We start from the raw sequence: 10,036 nt of genomic DNA on the forward strand, positions 1-10,036 counted from the left end.
CCAGCTTTCCCTCTCCTTGGTCTATACCCAAAGGACTTTAATGAGCATTTTTTATTTAGTGAAAGGTTTATGGAAGTTTATTTGTATAAGAAATATGAACAAATTATAGAGACTTAGCTAAAAATTTGTTGCAGAATAAGTTTGTTCAGTAATTGCTACACAAAACAAGAAATAGGACTTTGACAGTAACTTAAAAGCTCCTCGTGCTCCTACCTGCTCCACCTCTCAGACTAGTTTCACCTCATTTTTTTTGTCTTTGAAATCAAAGTCTATATTTTGTATGTGTGTTCATCATCTACACTCATCAAATTTGTGAGAAACATCCATGTTCCCATTTAGCATTTCTATTTCTGCACAGTGACTGTAACCCATAATCACTCCTCTGCTCTTGGTAGTTAAGTGTTACAATTGGAATTATTACAAATGGTCCTGTTCCAATGTTTCTGCTACATGTTTACTTCATTGTTATTGTGTACAGAGATATGAATTTATGTTGGTCCTAAACAAAAAATACATTCATGTGACATACTTCTTCCAGCATTTTTTTTCCATTTAAAAAGTAGGTTGTAGCTGGGTGTAGTGGGGGCATGCCTGTAATCTCAGCAGCTTGTGAGGCTGAGGCAGAAGGATTGTGACTTAAAAGCCAGCCTCAGCCACTTAGTGAGGCCCTAAGCAACTTAGTGAGATTCTGTTTCAAAATAAAACATTAAAAAGGACCAGGTCTCTTAGATAGGCCAAATTAATATTGTCACAATGGCTATATTACCCAAAGTGCCATACAGATTCAAAGTGATTCCAATTTAAATCCCGATGTCATTCCTCATAGAAATAGAAAAAGCAATCATGAAATTCATTTGGAAAAATAAAAGACCCAGAATAGCCAAAGGAATCCTTAGCAAGAAGAATGAAGCAGGAGGCATCACAATACCGACCTTAAACTATACTACAAAGTTATAACAAAAATGGCATGGTATTGGCAAGAAAATAGACATGTAGATCAATGGTAGAGAATAGAAGACAGAGAGACAAACCCACATAATCAAGTTATCTCATACTAGATAAAGGTACCAAAAACATACATTGGAGAAAACATAGCCTCTTCAACAAATGATGCTGGGAAAACTGGAAATCCATGAATAGCAAAATGAAATTAAACCCCTATCTCTCACCTTGGACAAAACTCAACTCAACTCAAAGTGGATCAATGACCTAGGTATTAGACCAAAGACCCTGCACCTAGTAGAAAAAAAAGTAGGCCAAAATCTTCATCACATTGGATTAGGCCCCAATTTCCTTAATAAGACGCCTAAAGCACAAGAAATAAAATCAAGAATCAATAAATGAGATGGTTTCTAATTGAAAAGCTTCTTCTCAGCAAAAGAAACAATGAGGTGAAGAGAGAGCCTACATTTTGGGAGCAAATTTTTGCCATATGCATGTCAGATAGACAATAAATAAAAAGTTCAAAAAATTTAACACCAAACAACAACAACAACAACAACAACAATAAATAGGCTAAGGAGCTGAAAGATGCTTCTCAGAAGAAGATAAACATTCAATCACAAATATGTGAAAAAATGTTCAACATCTCTAGTAATTAGAAAAATGCAAATCAAAACTACGCTAAGATTTCATTTTATACCAGTCAGAATGGCAGTTAATAAGAATACAGACAACAATAAATGTTGGCCGGGATATGGGGGAAAAGGCACATTCATACATCACTGGTGGGACTTCAAATTGGTGCAACCAATTTGGAAAGCAGTATGGAGATTCCTTAGAAAACTTGGAATGAAATCACCATTTTACCCAGCTATCCCACTCCTTGGTCTATACCCAAAGGACTTAAAATCAGCATGCTTCAGTGATGCAGCTACATCAAAGTTTACACCAGCTCAATTCAGAATAGTGAAACTGTGGAAGCAACCTAGATGACCTTTAATAGATGAATGGATAAAGAACCTATGGTATATATACACAATGGAATATCACTCAGCATTAGAAGAGAATGAAATTATGGCATTTGCAGGAAAATGGATGGAGGTGGAGAATGTCATGCTAAGTGAAGTAAGGCAATCCCAAAAAACTAAAGGCCAAATGTTCTCTCTGATAATCGGATGCTGATCCATAATGGGGTGGAGGACGGCATGTGAATAATGGAGGAACTTTGATTAGGCAAAGGGGAGGGCAGAGAAGGGAGACAGCATGGAGGCAGGAAGAATGGTGGAATGAGATGGACATCATTACCTTAGGTAATGTATGATTGCACATATGGTGCAATGCTACATTGTGTACAACCAGAGAAATGAAAAGTTATGCTGCGTTGTGTAGAATGAATCAAAGTGTCATATATATCTAATTAGGATAAATAAATAAATAATTTTGAAATGTATTGAAAAAAGGAGATATCATAATACAGTTTTGATCTTTAAACAGCCTATATCAATGAAGTACAGTAGATGGGGTAGAGAGAGAAGATGGGAGGGGAGGGGGATAGTAGAGGATAGGAAAGGTAGCAGAATACAACAGACACTAGTGTGGAAGTATGTAAAAAAGTGGATGTGTAACCGATGTGAATCTGCAATCTGTATACGGGGTAAAAATGGGAGTTCATAATCTGCTTGAATCAAATGTATGAAATATGATATGTCAAGAGCTTTATAATGTTTTAAACAGCTAATAATAAAAAAAGGAAAAAAAAAAGATCAAAGAATAGAAATAAAAAAGGTTCCTCTGCAAAAAAAATCAATGAAAAAAGCATGAATATTAAAAATTACTTAATGTGAATAAATAACAAATGCACATTAAAGGATTTTGACTATTAAATAAAACTCATAACCTATGTATTCCTTTTTAAAATAATTGGTTACTTTAAAAACCCTTTTCATGAATAGGTCAACATCCAATCAGTGATACAGCAATATATAAAGACATTTATTGCACAACTGAAGTAGACAGTGTTCTTCAAAAGAAGTACAACTTCTAGAAAAGTCTCTCGGGATCATTACCACCCAGTTTTCTGAGCCTTAGACCCTCCTTATACAGAGCATGTTGAGTCAGGACTGACCTGAATGTAGGCAGCATGGCCATCTCTCTCTCTGAGGGCTGCAGTCTGAAGACTATTCTCCCTCACATCCTGTGATTTGCCCTGTCAGCTTAAGATCTTCCCAGGGATGGCTTCCTACTGTTCTATTAATCCCCAAATGCCTTCTTTAGAAAAATAAAATTTTTGTGTGGTGTGGCTAGGGCTAATTTATAGAACTCATGACACTTTAATTTCTCTCACTCATAGCAAACATCCTGTTCCAGGTGTTGTTCCAAGAGCTTTACAGGAACTAATTTAGTTCATGTTTGTGCCCATTCTGCAGTTTTTTTGAGAAGAGACAGCAGAAACATCTCAGCAACACAACTTCCATAATACTGTTTATGGACATGGAATTCGGCAATTATTTCATAATGTTTGGATATTTAATGAATGACTTAAACATGGTAGTGAATATATTATAGAGTTTCTTTCCTTCCTTTTGTTTTTTTTCACTTGAAATCTGAGAGATTTATTTCACCATTCCACTTCCAAACATTTTACCAGACCTCTAAACAGTCCTTTCTCTAGGTCCTATCATGCACCCTCTTCTTCATTTGTGGTTTGTGAGCTTGGCTATGCCTAGGCATGCATGCATGTAGAAGCCATGGGCAGATGATTCATCTCTCTCCTGACATTTGACATTCTTTAGTTTTCTTATCTATTAAAAAATCAAATTGTATTGGATCTGGTTTGTTGACTTTCTTTCTTTGTTTCTCTCTATGTCTCTGTCTTTCTGTGTTAATTGGCATACTGTAAAATTAATATAGAATAGTTCCATCAGTCCAAGCTATCTCCCTCAATACTGTTTTAGTAACAAACTCTATCCCCAAACTCCGGCAGCCACTGATCTGTTTTCTATCTCAATAGGTTTTTTTATTTTATTTTATTTTATCTTTTCAAGAGTGTCCTACCACAAAAATCATGTAGTCTATAATTCAGTATAAAGCCTTTGGGTTTAGATGTTTTGTTGTTGGGTTTATCAATAACTCACTCCTCTTTAATTAAGTAGTACCATTTATATGGATCCCATATCACATGGATGTAACTGTCTGTCAATTCTCAATTATTTTCAATTGGTTGATGTCAACTTCCATGTCTACTCAATTTTGACCACCCTTTTCTATGATTATCCCTGAGGTATTTCTCTCAGTCAGAATGGTTCCATGCCCAAATTATTTATTATCTTTAATTTCTCATTTTTTTGTTGGTTCATTATAGTTCTAATGATGGGATTTTTTGCTCCACACTCATGTATGCATGCCAAAAAATATATAGAAAGGCCAGATTCTTCTCTCTTTGCTGTCTTACTCATTCACTTCATAGAAATCACTCTCGTCTTGGCATGTCTATATTGTGTTTGTCATTCTCCTCTTTTCTTTATTCTCCATCCAGCTCATGAGCATTCCCTCCTGAGACACCCTTCCCAAACCACTCCCTTATCTGGCTGCTGACCAATTCCCCTCGCTGTATTCACTGGTCTTGATGCCTCTGATCATCCGCCCCAGCCTCTTGGTATCAGTGTTAAATGTTATCACTGTGGAGCAGCTGGATCCAAAATCATTGTGGACAGCTGAAGAACAGGAATCAAAACTCACAAAATGAATTGCAATAAGAATAAGCATTAGCTTTCAGCTTTATAACTACAAGGGGAAATACCAGATTTTTTCTGAGGAAATTTGACAAGTAGAGCCTAGATTCTCACAAGAGCTCAGGATATAATCACAACAGGATAAAGTCAATTAGGTCCTCAGGATACACTGTTGCTAGGCATTGTACTGAGCACTTTTACCTGATTCTCACATATATACTTCCAGGTTTCTTTTCATTATAATGAAGACATGACAATTGTGTCAATTACTTAAATAAGTAAAATAATTTGTCCAAAACTATACAATGTGCAACTTAAACAGATTCATCCATAGAAAGAGTACATGGTACAAGTTTCTTTCTTTTTCTGTGCTAGACAGATGGAACTTGAGAGTATTCAGACCATCTACCACACTCTGCATTGGACTTCACATTTCTGTGGCTGGGTAACTCAAGGTATCATATCCAAGAGTGTCTGAGGGTAGATGTTTCTAATATAAATGGGAAAAACATTGGCAAGGCTATGTATTCTGTTTTTAAAATGTTTTTATTAAAGTGCTTTAGTTGTACATAGTAGAGAGATTCATTTTGACATAACCATACATGCATGAAATATAAATTGTTCCCTTTCAGTCCCTAGTACTTCCTGTTCCCCTTTCTTTCTCTCTATTCCTCTCTTTTACAGGTCTTCTATTTATTTTTTAGTGGTGTCTTGTGAATTTACACAAAGGTGAAATCAACTGTGGTATATGTGTATATGTACATAGCATAATTTGCTCATTTTTATTCCATAGTTTCTCCCTTTTCCTGTCTTTCTTTCTTCCCCCTCAATCTTACTCTCTTCCACTGATCTCCTTCTGTTTTCACAGAATACTTATACACAAGGAACAGGGTATAACCTTCTAAATATTTCTAGACTAATCATTTTATCTGAGAAGAAGAGAAGTTTACCTCACATCTGCCTTTTAGTCACCAACAGAGCAGCGTGTCTCTTCCCAGGCACACAATTTCCATAACCTTTCTTAGCCTTGGGACATATCTCAGCACTGCTTGGCCCTGTTTGGTTCTGCATGAATATAGAGCAAGTGATTTTTCCTGAAAGGTGTTGGTCTTGCTATGATGTTTTCCCAGAAAGAACTAAACTTCTCTTTTTAGAGAAGGATACTTAAGGATACAGGTTTGTTGTTTTATTTTCTGTGTTTAGGTACCAGGAATTAAACCCAGGGGTGCTTCACCATCAAGCAAGCCACATCCCTAGCCCCTTTTTAAAAATTTTATTTAGAGACAGAGTCTCCCTAACTTTCTTAGAGCCTGATGAAACTGCTGAGGGTGACTTTGAACTCACGATCTTCCTGCCTCAGCCTCTCAAGTCACTGGGACTACAGGTGTACAGCACTGTAACTGGCAGGATACATGTTTAATTCTTGACTATATGATGATCTTCATGTTCTTGCTCCAAACCCCCACAACTTTAACAGACACATTAGGATCATCTAAAGATGGCAATAATAATATAAGCATAATTGATAACAGCCAACATATAGAATTAGCCCAGGTGTTCATCCATGGATGAATGGTAGCAACCTTGTGGTACATATACAATAGAACATTATTCAACCATAAAATTCACAAAATATGTTATTTTCATCAACATGGATGGAACTGGAGGACATTATTTTAAGTGAAATAAGGTAGACACAGAAAGACAAATAATATATTTTTTTTTTTGTGTGTGTGTGTGTGTGGTAAATAAAAACCTTGATCTAGACAATAGAATAGTGGCTACTAGAGATTGAGAACTGGGGAAAAATGGGAAATAGAGAGAAGTCATTAACAATTCAGGGGTATAGTCACATAGGAGAAATACACCTAATATTCCATAGCACAGAAGTTGTCAAAAATGGTTGACAGCTATTAATTGTATATTTCAAAATATCAAATAGAGAGGATTTCAAATGTTCTCAAAGCAAAGAAATGATCATGTCTGAGGTAATGCATATATCAGTTGCCCTGATCTGATCATGTCCTGTGTAATGACACATTGTATATTTGTATTGAAATATCACAATGTACCCCATGAATATGTACAATGACATGAAAGTAAAAATTAAACATAGATTTTTAAAATGTCAAGAAGGTAATAATATTAGTAGTAATAGTAATAATTGTAATTATTATGGCTGATACTATGCAGAAGGCATTACTGATATATTAGCACATTTAATATGCACAGTAACTTTGGAAGCTGGGTACTATAGTAACATCCTTTACAGATTAAGAAACTATGACTATGATGGCAGATACAATGTTGATAACTAAAATCTATGTATTTCTCTTAGATTTCCAGCAGCTCTTGTGATTAAGATAACATCTGTAAGGTTCTGACTCAAATATTGTAGAGATAATAATGTGTTTCTGACCAAAGCATAAGCACTTCTTATCATTCACTCTTGCTCCCTCTATAAGGACAGAACTCTCCCTCTGATATGGTGAACTTAAAGGCTGGAAAAAGTCTGGATTTTTGGACCACTGCCTGGAGAAGAACACTCAGGAAAACCAAATGACCGTCAGCATCTGACTGTGACATAAATGCAGACCCAGATTGCATAGAAAACTGCCTGAATTTATAAAGCAAATAATCTCTCTGGTGTTGCACATTCCTACTTATCTGTGGTTTATTTATTTTGCTTCCTCATCAATCCACTCAATGCCAATATTCCGCTTTAAGTCATTTCAAGCTCTCACTTTATGGACTAAGATAAAGTGACTACCAGTCTAATTCCCAAGCTCCAAAAACAATAAAGATGCTCTTAGTCCACTTTCCCAAATTTGTCCATTTTCTCAGGGTCTTCTAGAATGATCATCATTCATTTTGTAAGGAATTGTGGAACATTTCCTAAATCCATGATTGCATCCGTATAATTCAAATATTTTAACAATATCCAAGATTTTGGAATAGATTTAAGACAGAGAGCGGGGTTAGCATCCATAATGCCTTCACCAGTCATATGGTGACAAACACAAAGAACTTTCCATTTCCTTCTCATAACATCTCTAGCTGTGAGGCCTCCCTGCCTGGCTGTCTATAAACTTCTGCTTTGTCAACACTCTCTTCGTGTGCAACACCATCATCCTAGAAAAGATAAAGACAGAACTCTCCCTCATCAAGTCCATGCTCCTCTCCAGGTTGGCTTACATGGACTTGGATTTTACCTCCACCATGCATACCACAGTTATGGAGTTATAGTAGTTCAATGATTCAGAGTTCAGATTTTAGGCTATTGAATTATCCTTTCTCTTGCATGATCCTATATGGAGTTCTGCACCCTGATGGCTAAGTCGTTACCATACAGATACTTGCTACTACATGTATCATGCCTCCATCTTTATCAACAATGTCAACTTTGCTACTTTAATTATAAAAAAGAACACCCACAAAGTCATATTTATGAGGGATTTCCTATCTAGACTTTTAGTACCACTTCACTACATGAGAATACTTATCTTTGTTCAGCAATATCTGAGACAAATTCATCAAGGTGATGGTTTTCCAGAATTGGAATTTTATCTCTGTTGTGAAAGTATGGTTTTCAGCATTATTATTTGAAAATTATTTATCAAAACTTTAACTGGACATACTTTTCACAGATATATTTTCCCAGAGTATCCACACTAAACTGAGGACAGATTAACACCCATTTCTTCACTTAGTGCTATTTTCTAGAAATAGTAGCCAACACTATATGAGCAAGAGAGCTTGGTGCATGTCTGAGGTTTTAAAACAGCCTATTTCTAGATGTATAAGTGACAATACCTGCAGACCATATGGAATATTATGAACTTTGACTCATATATTTGTCACCCATATTGCAGAGTTGAGAACCACATAAGTGTGTGTAGTTATGTAACAGGTGCCATAGGCTCACTGAATGTATGGGTTACCTGGGGAAATCAGTTAACTTTGGAATTCTACACTTAAGAAATGTTCTTATTATTGTATATATATTTTATCATATAAAAATAAAAATTAAATAGCCAAGAAGGATGACATAAATAGCAGAGGGACTGGTTGGTTTGCTTTGAAATCTTTTTACTTAGTGGCTCCTGCCTACACAATCAGATTAATCATTTTCAAAGAATTATTACTCAGAGAGCAGTGAGTCTTGCTTTACAACAAGGTAGAGAGAATAGACGAAATATACCAATTTGAATCTGTTTGGTTTTAATGCTATAGATGACAGGATTCATAAAAGGGGGGAAAAGGAAGTAGATGTAGCTCATTGTGATGTGAACCACATGAGGAACATGTTTCCCAAACCTGTGAATAAATGTCAGTCCTACTACAGTGACGTAGAAGACTAGGATGCAACAGATATGGGAGACACATGTGTTGAGGGCCTTGGCCCGTTCATCTCTAGAAGCAATGCCCATTACAGTCTTGAGAATCAAGATGTAGGAGAAAAAGATGATAAGAAAGTCCAACAGGACCATGGCAAATACAACCACAACTGGGTAGAGACGATTGAAGGTGATGTCAGCACAGGCTAGCTTGATGACGTCCTGGTGTAGACAAAATGCATGCGAGAGAATGTGGGATCGACAATAGGGTAACCAATGCAGGCGAATGATTATTGGCATAATTGATAGACCAGCTCTGGCCAATACTCCCACCCCAATTTTTATTACCTGGGTGTCAGTAAGGATGAAAGCATATCTTAAGGGATTGCGTATGGCAATGAAACGGTCATAGGCCATGGCAAGCAAGACCCCCGACTCCACAATAGAAAGAGTGTGGATAAAGTATGCCTGAGAGAAGCAGGCCCCATGGCCAATCTCTCTGTGGTTTAACCATAGAACACCCAGCACTGTGGGCATTGTGGTCAATGTCACTCCAAGATCTGTAGCTGCCAGCATAGCTAAGAAATAGTACATGGGCTCATGAAGGTTATGGTCATCCCTGATGAGAAAGAGGAGGGTGCCGTTGCCAAGGAGGATGGAGATGTAGGCCACCAATAAAGGGATAGAAATCAAGTGATGTGCCTTCTCCATGCCTGGGAAGCCTGTGAGCAGGAATGGAGAGGTAGTAGTGTTGAACCACATGGCCAGTATTGCAAAAAAAAGAAAATATTCTTTTCAGGTGAAGAAATAAAGACTAGTTATTTAGAAGTTGTCCGCTGAGAATGCTACCTGTTCATAAGATGTTCATTTTTTCTGATTTCCAGTAACAGCAAAGAGGATAATTTAATCATCTTTCAAAGATTCCTAGGTATGAGAGAATAAGATGTATAAATAACAACTCTACATATTATTCAGGGCTTATAGTATATGCAAGGCCATTGGGGAACATACTGCAATATGTGTAAG

The 10,036-nt window shown here is 36.6% G+C and overlaps 1 protein-coding gene across 1 annotated transcript; it reads right to left on the reverse strand.

Moving 5' to 3' along the window:
• Positions 1-8,818: 8,818 nt before the first annotated feature.
• On the reverse strand, positions 8,819-9,775 carry LOC124091129 (olfactory receptor 51B6). The gene has a single exon (XM_046442099.1). The coding sequence runs from the start codon at positions 9,770-9,772 to the stop codon at positions 8,819-8,821; it is 954 nt and encodes a 317-aa protein (XP_046298055.1). The 5' UTR covers positions 9,773-9,775.
• Positions 9,776-10,036: the final 261 nt, after the last annotated feature.

Source organism: Marmota monax, unplaced genomic scaffold (genome assembly GCF_021218885.2).
Source record: "Marmota monax isolate L192 unplaced genomic scaffold, Marmota_monax_Labrador192_F-V1.1 WCK01_AAM20220418_F8-fsc00068, whole genome shotgun sequence".
In the NCBI taxonomy this organism is placed as follows: domain Eukaryota; kingdom Metazoa; phylum Chordata; class Mammalia; order Rodentia; family Sciuridae; genus Marmota; species Marmota monax.

Excerpts from the sequence above, each read along its gene's own strand:
- LOC124091129 (XM_046442099.1), bottom strand. The coding sequence starts at position 9,772 with ATGTGGTTCAACACTACTACCTCTCCATTCCTGCTCACAGGCTTCCCA.